The sequence below is a fragment of the Acipenser ruthenus genome, chromosome 2 (genome assembly GCF_902713425.1).
Source record: "Acipenser ruthenus chromosome 2, fAciRut3.2 maternal haplotype, whole genome shotgun sequence".
In the NCBI taxonomy this organism is placed as follows: Eukaryota; Metazoa; Chordata; class Actinopteri; order Acipenseriformes; family Acipenseridae; genus Acipenser; species Acipenser ruthenus.
Window position 1 is genome coordinate 107,045,771 of NC_081190.1, and position 12,580 is coordinate 107,058,350.

Here is a 12,580-nt window from a genome sequence, read left to right on the forward strand (position 1 = left end):
CAAATTTAACGAGTTTGCTTACTATACCAGAATCTAAATCATTAATGTAGATTAGGAATAGCAGAGGACCTAGTACTGATCCCTGTGGTACACCACTGGTTACCTCGCTCCATTTTGAGGTTTCTCCTCTAATCAGTACTTTCTGTTTTCTACATGTTAACCACTCCCTAATCCATGTGCATGCGTTCAGTTTGAGAATTAAGACTGTCTCCCAGGATATTGTTACCATATAGGTAATTTTCCATTTTAGATCTTATTATAGTTTCCATAAGTTTACATATAATAGAAGTCAGGCTTATTGGTCTGTAGTTATCCGGTTCGGTTTTGTCTCCCTTTTTGTGGATCGGTATTACGTTTGCAATTTTCCAGTCTGTCGGTACAACCCCTGTGTCAAGAGACTGTTGCATGATCTTGGTTAGCGGTTTGTAGATAACTTCTTTCATTTCTTTGAGTACTATTGGGAGGATCTCATCCGACCCAGGGGATTTGTTTATTTTAAGAGCTCCTAGTCACTTTAACACTTCTGCCTCTGTTATGCTAAAGTTATTTAAAATTGGATAGGAACAGGTCAACATGTGGGGCATGTTGTCCGTGTCCTCCTTTGTAAAAACTCACACAGAGGGCAATTTAGAGTGACCGATCAACCTGGACAGCATGTCTTTGGACTGTGGGAGGAAAGCGGAGAAAACCCACGTGAACATGGGGAGAACATGCAAACTCCACACAGACCGTACCCCAAGCCAGATTCGAACCCAGAACCCTGGCGCTGTGATGCAGCAGCGCTAACCACTACGCCACCATACCGCGCCATTATTATTATTATTATTATTTTTTTTATAAAGTTTGCTTCAAAGAGGTTTTGATTCAGAATGAAGCCTTGCAAGGTATTCATTCTTATTATTTATTAGCAGGGTTTCAAAGAGGCACAATGTTAATAAAAACTAGCCAGTCATATCAGTAGTATGAAGTTCTTCAGAGTATTCTATACCTCTGGCTACATGAAAACGGTAACATAAGAAAATGTACAAAGGGAACCCATTTGGCCCACCAATGTTTGCCCAGTTCCTAGCAGCTGGTTGCTCTCAAAACTTTGTTAAGTTGGTATAAAAAGGATCCTAATAATCACCTCTCTCTGTTTAAAGAAGAGTCTCCTCCTGTGTCCACTTCATTTTGAACATGGTATTCTAAAGAAGAGTCTCCTCCTGTGTCCACTTCATTTTGAACATGGTATTCTAAAGAAGAGTCTCCTCCTGTGTCCACTTCATTTTGAACATGGTATTCTAAAGAAGAGTCTCCTCCTGTGTCCACTTCATTTTGAACATGGTATTCTAAATGCAGTCTGACCATTTTGTTATTCAACCTCAACATAACCTTCTTTCATGGAGGGACAAAAATCACTACACTACAATATGGTTTCGCTTCTTTGATAAAATCATTACGTTACACTATGGTTTCACTTTCTTTGCTCAGATATAGACAGAACATCCAATTTATTTACACATAGGGCCCAATAATGGTAATGTATTTAATTAAATAAGATCACCTGCATACAGATGCAGCATCAGTATGTGAATAGAAAGGGGAAAGTGGTTTGTAATGTAATATTTGTTGTTTGATCTTAAGGCCCAAACTGATACTCGTTCTATACTAGGGAGACTTGCCACATTGCAAGGGGTGAGGTTCAGCCCCTTTCTAAATCCTTTTGGTGAACCAATGTTATAACGTGAATGCATCTTTGCTGAAATGTTCTGAAAGGCTTTCTCATCGCCTTCGTTGTAGGTCTGATAGATACTCATTTCAATACAATTTTCAAAACTGTGGCTCAATCTTGGAACGACAATGTTAAACCTCTGATTTAAACAAGAGCAAAAGCAAATGGTCTGAATTCACTATTGTAACTGTAAAAAGCTGGAAAACAAGAAGAGAGAGATCAGTTATTAAAATGAGTAGTTTATCGCTAGTTTTATCAAATCAAATTAGTTTTACCTTTGCACTTTCATCAAAATGGAGCACTTTTTTGAAATAGAATTCTTTGAAATCCAAGTGTGTCTAAACAAGCACAGCAGCCAGAGGCACATGTGATTGACGGGATTTCAGCCCACATGCACAGGTGTGTGTGTGTGTGTGGGTGCGGGGTGTGGGGTCTGGGGGGCGGGGGGGGCAGGCATTACTATCAATGTGCAGACAAAATTTGAGAAACTGTCCCCACAAACATAGTAACTCCTGAAAAAACAACGTTGTGGGGAAGTCCCCGCTTTGTAAAACACGTTTTTAAGAACTAATAATAACTAAAAATAATGAAAGTGCCAAAATATTTTGTTTGTTGTTGACTTTCACCCTATGTGGAGTTTTATCTGACTGGAGTTAGAAATAGTAAATACAAATATAGTGAGAGTCAATGAGAAGTCCCCACAAATATGGGAATGCAAACGTGTGTGTGTGTGTGTGTGTGTGAGTGAATGCGTGCATGTGTGTGTGTTGCTGTCCTGTTTATGTTTGTGAGTTTTTGTGTAGACCTTTTGTTTTGGCCCTTGTGCCCTTTGTTTTGTTAATGTGTTTTGTTTAGTGTTTATTAAACGTGCGCGACAGCGCTTCACTGTAGCTTCTGTGTTCTGAGTCTCTCCCTACTGTTAACAGCTTGGGCTGTGACGCTACCCTGTCACATCATCTTATGAACAAATGTCTTTGTTCCTCTATATGTTGAGTCTCTATGTGCTGGAGGGGGGGTGTGTGGTACTAATTATATTTACACTGTGATTTCCTCCTATTTATACACATTGTCTGTGATGTAGACACAGTAGTAACATAATTATGCCACAATAACCACACTAGGCTTCTCTTTTCTATCAGAACACCTTTTCCATATCCTTTGCAAATCGAAATTGTTAATTGCTTTAGAATCTGCTGTTAGGCCAGCTTTCACCTGATGCAGGATCTGAGTCTGAAATGATAGTAGACTCTCACTACATGGTGGAGCATTTGTACTTTTGCAATAAGCAGAGGATTCCGCTGGGATGCAAATACCTGTAGCCAATTTCCAATCTATAGCAAGTAATTTTAACAAAATAAAACTACTTAAACTACTACTTCCTGCAATCAAAAGTTACAATGTGTTCCAGTTAATTGAAGTGTTCCCTTCCAACTGTGGGCAGAAGCTAAGCAAATCAGCTTGATGTACAGTAACCAGGTAAGTGGCTTTACAAACAGGGCACTGAATTCCACAGACCCGCCCAACAGGTAAACCATTCGTGAGTAGGACTCCCTCGTGTCAATAAAACATCTGACTCACTGAGGTACTGCTGATGTGGGTGATTTAACAGTTGATAAAGACGGAGGAGTTATTATCATGACTTTCTTTTATGTAATACCGGCATATGCAGGAATAAATCTAGCATAAAGTTCAAACCCAAACTACTTTAGTAGTAGGAGTAAGTGAGTAGTAGCAGCTGTTTCTTTTAACCACTGAACTGCTGACTTTCAACACAGAACTGATTTACAAAATCCATAACGTTTTGACATGTCTTCTGTTAAGTATTGGCTCAGTCTCACTTGTGTACTCCCCTCCTTTTTGTCCTATTGTTTCTTGTGAATATATTTAACTATTTAATAAACTAATCAGAATCAGGAATTATCTAAGTAAACCATTTGTAACCTTCACCAAAGAAAGAAACACAATGCCAAGATGTATAAAAACTAATAGTTTATTTATCAGCATTACAAAACCTAAGTGGACAGAATAGTTTAACCAATACGAAATACATGGCAACCATTACATTAAAAATCAATTAGGGATGTACATAATTAGAAAACAGTGCACTTTTATTAAGTGGTATCGATAGAACATATAACTTTTACAAGACAGCTTTAGGGTTCATATATATATATATATATATATATATATATATATATGTACTGATTTTTTTTTTTTTTTTTTAACTGTGATTTTATCAAATGAAATACCGTCAGGAGTATTTGTCTATGGCCATGCGATTTGAATGTCTTTGTATTAAAATACAAATCAGGAATCACAGAAGTGTGTCTGTCTGTGGGCTAAGTACATACAACAGGTCTAATAGAATAAGACTCTCAGCAGTCCTGTACCATGGAGATAAAGAAAGTGCATAGTGAGGTCCACGACCCACTGCAGTACTCTTCAGCTAATTTATTCTGGTCTATGCTATCCGTGCAGTTCTTCGTGTTTGGGGTTGCCGCTGGTGCTGGAGCGTTCTCCGGCACAGAGGAGGGCGTGTTTTCCTTTGCAGTTGCCAGGAAATTTTCACTAAGTTTAAAATGCGAGTCTCTGGGCGCGTTCTTACACATGCCCGCCTTCAACACGGACGCCGCATCCTTGCACAGGTTCTTCTGCTTTTTCAGGGCTCTAGAAATCTGTTTCCAGTATGATTTCGACTTAGAAGCATACTCAGTGCAGGCTGTAGGTCTACCCACGTATTCACAGGCGTAGCTCTCCTCGCTCTTTTTGCAGATCACCCGCAGGCTAAACTTGTCTCCCTCAGCCGCTGTCCAGGTGCACTGCGCTTTATCCTTGGTGGTGAACTTGCCCTGCATGGATGGTTTCTGTCCTCTCTCCTTCTTTTCTTTTGGTGCTGCCTCGTGCTTTTTTGGTTGGTGCCCCCCTTGACCGTCGCTTTGGGTTTTATCCTTGCCTTCCTTACTTCGCCCCTTCCCACCTTCCTGCTTCTTGCATTCCGCTACAAGGAGCAGCTGCGCGAGGCACAGGATGAGCAGGATCAATGCGGTATTTTTAACCATGCTTCCTCAAGCGTTGTTTCTGATTGGAGACCTGTAATAATAATAATAATGTGTTTGGTTTATTTTACATGAATATTTGCTTTTGTTTTCCCATGCACATTTTCTTAAGGAAAATAAGTAAAAAAAACAAAAAAAAAAAAAAAAAAAAAAACATACCAATATAGTGTATGTAGGTCACTTTATTTATTGATTGATTGATTGATTGATTGATTTTATTGTATATGTTTAATCTTTGTAAAACGTAAGTTTACTGTAGTGGTCAAGCAAATACGCATTTACTCAGGTTTTACGCTTTCTCGGTCGTTTTGTTAGTACTAAACTAAACAAATACATAAGACTTTAACACACATTTGAAAAGTATATACCGTATAAACTATATTACGTATTTGATGTATAATTCAAACTAAATGACCACCGTAATGTCACAAAAATCCCTACCTGTGATTTAGTGCGTGTGCCAGGAATTCGGATGCGCCAGGTCGTGTACCTGAAGCAGTGGCGTGTTGCATTTATACATACCTGTCACGCCTACTGAACACCCCATCGCCAGATATTACACCACGAAGCCGTGAATACCGGAGTAAAGCTTCATTCTACAACGCGTCAGCCGTTTGTTCTGTTAAAACAAGTCGTGCCGGAAGTTGAAGGTGGTCTTCTTTGTCAAACAGGATTGCATTATAAAGCATGCATGAATAGCCTCTTCTCAGAAACGCCTTTCACGCTTAATATTTCTCACCTCCAGAATACAAACTGTGAATGCTGATGTGTTTATGATTTCCATTACATGAGAGTAGGTGTTAAATCAACTGGGTGTACAGTTATCAACTATTTGTAAACTATCATGGATACCAATACAATATAAAATGATGGGCCCTGCTTTATATAAACCTGGCAATAAAAAGATAGGAATTAGAGAGTAATAATGCAATTGAATGCAATTTTCTTAGTTTTCCAGTAATATCAGTTAATAATTATAAGGTTAAAAGCATTTGTCCTTGTGAAAGTGTGAAAGTTATCAATAAATTATTATCTGGGATCAATTCTGCCTTTCAAAATTGCTTTTAAGCTTACTTTAATCTAATTAGTGAGTGGTCACTAAAACATAGTGCTCAGTACTGTCAGGCTGCAGGATTGAAAACAAGGCCCATCATTTCATTGTATCCCAGCTTCATCATGCAGATTAATGCCAGTTAAGATTGAGCCAAGAACAAGTGCAAAAAAAAAGATGTATGTGCGTATATATATATCACAGCTTTGCATGGTTAAGTGTAGTACCCTCTTTAACCAGCAGGGGCCTCCATTCATTCCTGTGATTAGGACAATTCCCACGAGCACATCCTCACTAAAATGACTGTTATACAGCGATACTAAAAGATGCCAACATTATTATTGAAAAAAGCTTCCAGTCAAAACGTTTGTCATTGAATTTTAGTTTCTTTTATTATTTATAAAATGCTAAATATGTCATGTGTGTCTAACCTCCATCTTCTCACAACAAATGACCCTGTAAGAGGGGAATGTCCGGTAAATGCTCCACATTTAGAATGTGATAGTGAATAAACTGTTAGTGATCGAATTAAGTTAAATGTTTGATTTAAGGTTAGCATTGGGTTTATATGTAAATATTCATGGCAGTGTGGATGTTCCTAGAGAATCTATTTACCCCACATTCACAAGCTCAGTGTAATTTAGGTATGTACAATTCATTATTTAATTTCCCAGATGTGCAACTTTATATCAATAATGTATTTTCTGAAGTGGTAAACTTTATAATGCTATATTTCAAATAAGGTATTTAAAAGGAATTCTACAGAACTGAGGCTCCTTTTAGTTTTTTTTGTTTGTTTAATTAAGCCATAGCTCCACCCGGTGGACAGTAAAGGTACTAGACGAATTGCTGGGTAGGTGCCAGATCTTTAAAGGTTCCTGTCATGTACCAAGATTCAGCTGTATGGACTATTCATAGGGTATTGTTGTGAGACAGTTTAGTGCTTCTTATTTACTATTAAAGAGATGCTTAATAGTACTGAAGCTAGTTGTAACCTCTAAGGGTCCACTATCCTACATCAGAATAGATATCACTGGAGGGAGAAGTGTAGCTGAGGTGCCCTTACAGTATACTGGAAGAATAGCACAGTTACCAAACTGCTCATTCAGTTGTGTCATTAGTTTAGTTAACTAAGTCAGGGGGAACACTGGCAGTTCTGTCACCTGATTGGTTAAGCCTTTAAATGCTATGGATATACTTTTTCATAATACTGAAATCATGTGTTATTCACATCTTTGTAGGTATTCTTGAGTAATAGAACACACAAACAACTACAAAAAGAAAAACAGACTTTATTGACAGTAAGTTATTAACATTGCTGGTCTATATATATATATATATATATATATATATATATATATATATATATATACACACACACACACACACACACATACTTCTTATTGTAATTATGCTAGTGGATCCTATAAAGTGGACAATGTCCAAGTGATCCCATCCTGAATAAAGTAATACCGAGTCTGAAATCTTCTTGGCAGTGGATTCTGACCTGAAACATAGAAAACACAATCTTTCAGTTCCCAGTAAGTGAACAGCTTTTATGTGTCTGTGACTTGTGTCTAGTTCCAGACTAACACTGATTTAGGTACAGTATGCACTGTCTTTCACAGAGATTCACATTACTTGTCACATTAAAAGGGGTTAGTGGTGGTTAGCTTGAGATCCATATATATATATGTGTGTGTGTGTGTGAGTGTGTGTGTGTGTGTGTGTGTGTGCGCGCATTTCCCCTAGTGCCAATTGGTTTTATAATAAAGCTCAGTACTGGAAAACAACAGCATTTTTCAGGTATTGAAATACCTAATATATTAACCTCTTCAGATTCTTGTGCAAAACCCATATCAAACCAGATTTCCCCAACATATATGGAATGCTTTGTTGCAGAATTTCTATATAACTAAATATGTACCATGCTATATCATGACTTAGTAATGTATCTGTAATTTCAAAACACTCAATCAAAAATATAATATAATGTAATGTGGACACCCACTTTTTCCCCCAAACATTTCAGTTTATGCCATCATCAGTTTACACTTAGCCAAAACGTTTGTCTACTTGGCTTAGTTTCTTCTAAGTTTTACCTTACTTATATAATGTAATAGGTACCTTGGTTCACAAATAAGGTGCATTTTTAGTGTGGACTGATATCACTGGTCTAATAAAAGGCATCATACCTGTAGAAAACATGCATTTATTTTACCTTAGTTATGGTTATGGGTGAAATACCACCAACATCAGTATTTTAAGGCCCCCCAGCCCCCACTCCTGGCTCTTATGAACCGTTGATATATATCCGCTTGACTAGAATTCTAAGTGCACCTCACCTGTTTTTAACCTTGGAATAGGCCAATGAAGTAGGAGCACATGCCCTGAAGAGACTCCCAGCAGTACTCTTCTGCCATCTTGTCGGCCTCACTCTGACTGCTGGCCCCTGGACTTGGTTTGGTCTGGGCTGGTTTTTGAGCCTTCTTAACTGGTGGTGCTTTTGAGGCTGGCTTTGCTTGGGCAGGTTTGACAGGGGCAGCTTTCTGCGTAGCTGCCTTGAGGCTCGAAGCCACTTGTTTCATGTGAGCATCAGCTGGAGCCTTTTGACACATGTTTGGTTTCAGCACTGCGCTGTCCTGGCAGGCGTTGGTGGTTTTCCTCAGTTCCAGGCTGATCTGGTGCCAGTACTGCTTGGGGTTGGTGTTGAAGGGGCGGCAGATGGATGGCTTGCCAGTGTACTCACACCAGTAGGAGCTGCCTGGTTTGGTGCAGGTAATCCTGAGTTTCAAATCCTCCTGCCCGCTCACTGTCATTTCACAGGCATCTCGGTTCTTGGTGTTGAACTTGGCTGGCTCTTCTTTGCTAGTTTTCTTGCTGTTTTTGTCCTGCCCTTCCACGAGACAGAGGCAGAGAGCAAAACATAAAACGAGACAGGCTCCAGGTTTCATGTTGCAAGCTTCCAGAGAACTATGTAGGGCTGACTGTAGGTCTCCCACTATTTATAGGCTAATCGCACAAAGAAGTCATTCAAGCTACCTAACTTGACTCGTCCAGAGTAAGAAAGTCTACAGTGCGGTAATCAGACCATAATTTATTCCTTCGTGCGGAAAATGTCAAATAACCTATGGCTGCATACAGCAACACTAACAAGAACCAGCTGGCTTTTTCTCTCTATCATGATACATACACATGTGTAGTCTACAGCTTCTGGCATCTGGTGCCCAGCTGTACCAGTTAAAAGGGCAACAGCCAATCGCTATCGTCGGAATTGCACGTTTGCCATCAGGAGATCGGCTTCTCCAAAGTTTGCTCTTGGCAGACAAAGCATGCATTATTAAAAGGTATAAATGAAAAGAATGCATGAATAAATCAGCAGTTTGAAGAGTTGAAGCTTATCGATTTCATTTGAAAGCCAATAAGTTTTATTTATGTAGTTACATTTCAGCAATCAAGTTGGGTTGCAGTGAATAATAACAATATTAATGCAACAATGTTATCTGATGGCAAAAAAAGACATTTGACTGAAAACCTGAAGGCAAGGTCTTTCTATGTGACACATCTTAAACTTATGTTATATATAACCTATCCATTTCCAAGATAAATAGCTACACAAAATAAAATTACCAGAAGTATTGCTGGCAAAAGTCTGTTAAAAAATTCACAATCAAAACTAAATGACTTGCAAACTAACCTAACCATTCACTGTGTCCGTTTTGCAAAAGCAAGACAAAGACAGTGCCTCCGATTCTGTTGTCAGTACTAAATAAAAATCTTACAGCTTCATTTTTAAAGGTAGCTATTGTAATGTGATCACTTGTGAGATTTATTTATTGGCGATATAAACCATTTCTGAATTGGGAAAATGCCATTCTGGCAGCTTTCTGACAATGGCACTGCATCCAGAAGCATACTCAAATTCCCATAAGGGATTTGTTGTAGCTTTCATGACTGTCTACGATGTTTATACCATGATATGCAGACATAAACAACTCATGTACATTTTATGTTAGGATCCATATATATATATATATATATATATATATATATATATATATATATATATATATACTAAATCACTGCGCTACCTCACAGAATTTAAAAGTATCGGGCGGTAGCCATCTTGCTTTTACAGTTACAGATGTAGAGCTGTAACTATGAAACTGAGTGACCAATTACCTGCAAAAAATCCCAAAGTAGTAAGCAGACATGCCGATTTGGAAAAAGAACAATTAAATGAACTGGACGAATGCAAATATATATATATATATATATATATATATATATATATATATATATATATATATATATATATATATATAAAATCACACACCCACACACCACACACACAGTTGTAGTCAAAAGTTTACATTTCCCAATGGAAATTTATAATTTCTAGAAATTTCTCGAAAACAAATCATTATAGGAAAAATCTTTTGTAGTAAAAAAGTTACAAGAAATATTATTTATTTTAATTTTATTTTGCAAAACTCCAATGATAGTATTGTCTTCAAGGTGCTAGAAATTTCAATATGATAATGCAGAACCTAATTCTAGAAAAGTCTAGAAACTGCTGGATTGTAGGTGAACATTCTTAGAAAGTATAAAAGGGTTAGTCATAGGATGATTGCTGTAATTACCAATAAGTCAATATGGGAAAAAAGTAAAGAGCTATCTGAAGACCTTAGGCAGAAAATATTCTTGGTGAAATAACCTTCTTTCTTCCAGACCGAGGGAGCGTTGTACTTAATGATAATAGATTAAATAGTTGAAATCGGGATAGTCAAATGCTTGGAAATCTTTCTGTACCCTTCTCCAGCTTTATGACAATAAATCAAGTAGAAGAATTGTGAGGAAGGTTAATAACAATCCGAGATTGACTGCCAAAGATATTCAAAGTGAATTGGCTATAAGCAGAACTGGGGTTTCCATTTCAACTATAGGTCGAGTATTGCACGGTGAAGGTCTCAATGGTCGCAGGCCAGGAAAGATATTGACCAATCTTCTGAAACCCTCCGCTACAAAACTTGGTTTAAAGCATAATGGGCAGCAGTGTGGAGTAGTGGTGAGGGCTCTGGACTCTTGACCGGAGGGTCGTGGGTTCAATCCCCAGTGGGGGACACTGCTGCTGTACCCTTGAGCAAGGTACTTTACCTAGATTGCTCCAGTAAAAACACAACTGTATAAATGGGTAATTGTATGTAAAAATAACGTGATATCTGTATAATGTGAAATAATGTATAATGTGATACCTTGTAACAATTGTAAGTCGCCCTGGATAAGGGCGTCTGCTAAGAAATAAATAATAATAATAGTAACTGGACATTCCAACACAACAACGACAAAACACACATTAAAATCTACTTCAGAATGGTTAAAGAAGAATAAAATCAAGGTTCTGGAATGGCATAGTCAAAGTCCAGATCTAAATCTGATTGAGATTGAGAAAGGCTGTTTAAATTGTTTAAAAGAGGTTATTATTGCTAAAGGTGCCTCAACTAGCTATTAATTTAATTTTCCTTGTCAGGGTATGAATACTTTTGAATTAGCATTTCTGGAGTTTTGCAAAAAAAAATTGCTGAAATAAATAATTGTAGACATCTATTTCTTGTAACTTTTTTCCCTCATCCACAAAAGCAAAACTTTTGCTACAGAAGATTTTCCCTATACTTATTTGTTTTAGAGAAATGTCTAGAAATTATACATTTCCATTGGGGTATGTAAACTTTTGACTACAACTGTATGTATTACTAAAAGACCCAAAGACACGTGATGGCAACCAGCATCACATGCACTTGTGAAAACTGAAGTATGGAGGTCATGGAGTTTATACTACTTTTGAGTTTGTTTTCTCAACAATTAACCCGCTGAGCTGAAAAGGGTCTCTTGTTAAGGACGCAGTTTCTTTTATGTAAACATTCTGTCTGATTTACTATTGGGAGAAATCAAAGGCCAACGCAAATGTGTCTTGGAATAATGCCACGAGAGGGGCCAAACGTCTTGACCTTCGATATAGGAATCCCTTTCATTCAATACTCAGCCACTCATGTACGCTCGTTTTAAATGCCTTGGTCTTTATATGACACACATCACCCCACACTGTAGAAAAACACGGCCACAGGATGGCGAGGGATATTTATACACATGGTGCAGTAGTTGAACTTGCTCTGTTCAAGTGCGAGCTAAAAAAAAAAAAAAAAAAAAAAAGCGTATTCCTCACAAAGTTAATGTCATATCTGCAAAGACCCTTTCATCTGCTACTGGGATGAATGCGATTTTGAAATCACAGCCGTTCCCTTATTCGCAGCAGATCAATATCAGACCACTTGAATTCAGATTCCCCAAACTGACACTCAATGACAGAGCATTTACACCACTAGTGACTGCTTGGCTTGATACGTTTAAGCCTGATTGTCCAATGTGAAGAGAAATGAAACTTTAAACTGAAAACAAACAAAACCAGCAGGCAGAATAGAAACTCAAATAATTACGCATTCATGGAAACAGTGGCCTGGGAACCAATTTAATTTACAAATATAGTGATTATACAAAAATGTTTTATGGGAGATCTTTGACTTTGGTGCAACGGTTTGATTTCAGATAGGTTGGACTATAGAATGGCAGCACCCTCAGTTTGATACTAGAAAAAAACACTGACCTGGGTAGGCTCTCTCAATGAAGCAACGTACACTCATATAAGCAGTGATTGTGTTGCACTTTGGTAAAGAGGCCATCAAAAAGGAAACTGGACACAAAGCA

The 12,580-nt window shown here is 37.9% G+C and overlaps 2 protein-coding genes across 2 annotated transcripts; both read right to left on the bottom strand.

The window, feature by feature from the left end:
- Nucleotides 1-3,683: 3,683 nt before the first annotated feature.
- Nucleotides 3,684-5,369, bottom strand: LOC117408509 (fibroblast growth factor-binding protein 1-like). Its single transcript, XM_034013546.3, has 2 exons — nt 5,209-5,369; nt 3,684-4,801 (listed from the first exon to the last, which is right to left on the bottom strand). The coding sequence occupies exon 2, from the start codon at nt 4,768-4,770 to the stop codon at nt 4,087-4,089; it is 684 nt and encodes a 227-aa protein (XP_033869437.3). The 5' UTR covers nt 4,771-4,801; nt 5,209-5,369; the 3' UTR covers nt 3,684-4,086.
- A 1,814-nt stretch (nt 5,370-7,183) lies between these two features.
- On the bottom strand, nt 7,184-8,913 carry LOC117408651 (fibroblast growth factor-binding protein 2-like). Its single transcript, XM_034013836.2, has 2 exons — nt 8,164-8,913; nt 7,184-7,325 (listed from the first exon to the last, which is right to left on the bottom strand). The coding sequence occupies exon 1, from the start codon at nt 8,770-8,772 to the stop codon at nt 8,170-8,172; it is 603 nt and encodes a 200-aa protein (XP_033869727.1). The 5' UTR covers nt 8,773-8,913; the 3' UTR covers nt 7,184-7,325; nt 8,164-8,169.
- Between the last annotated feature and the right edge of the window lie 3,667 nt (nt 8,914-12,580).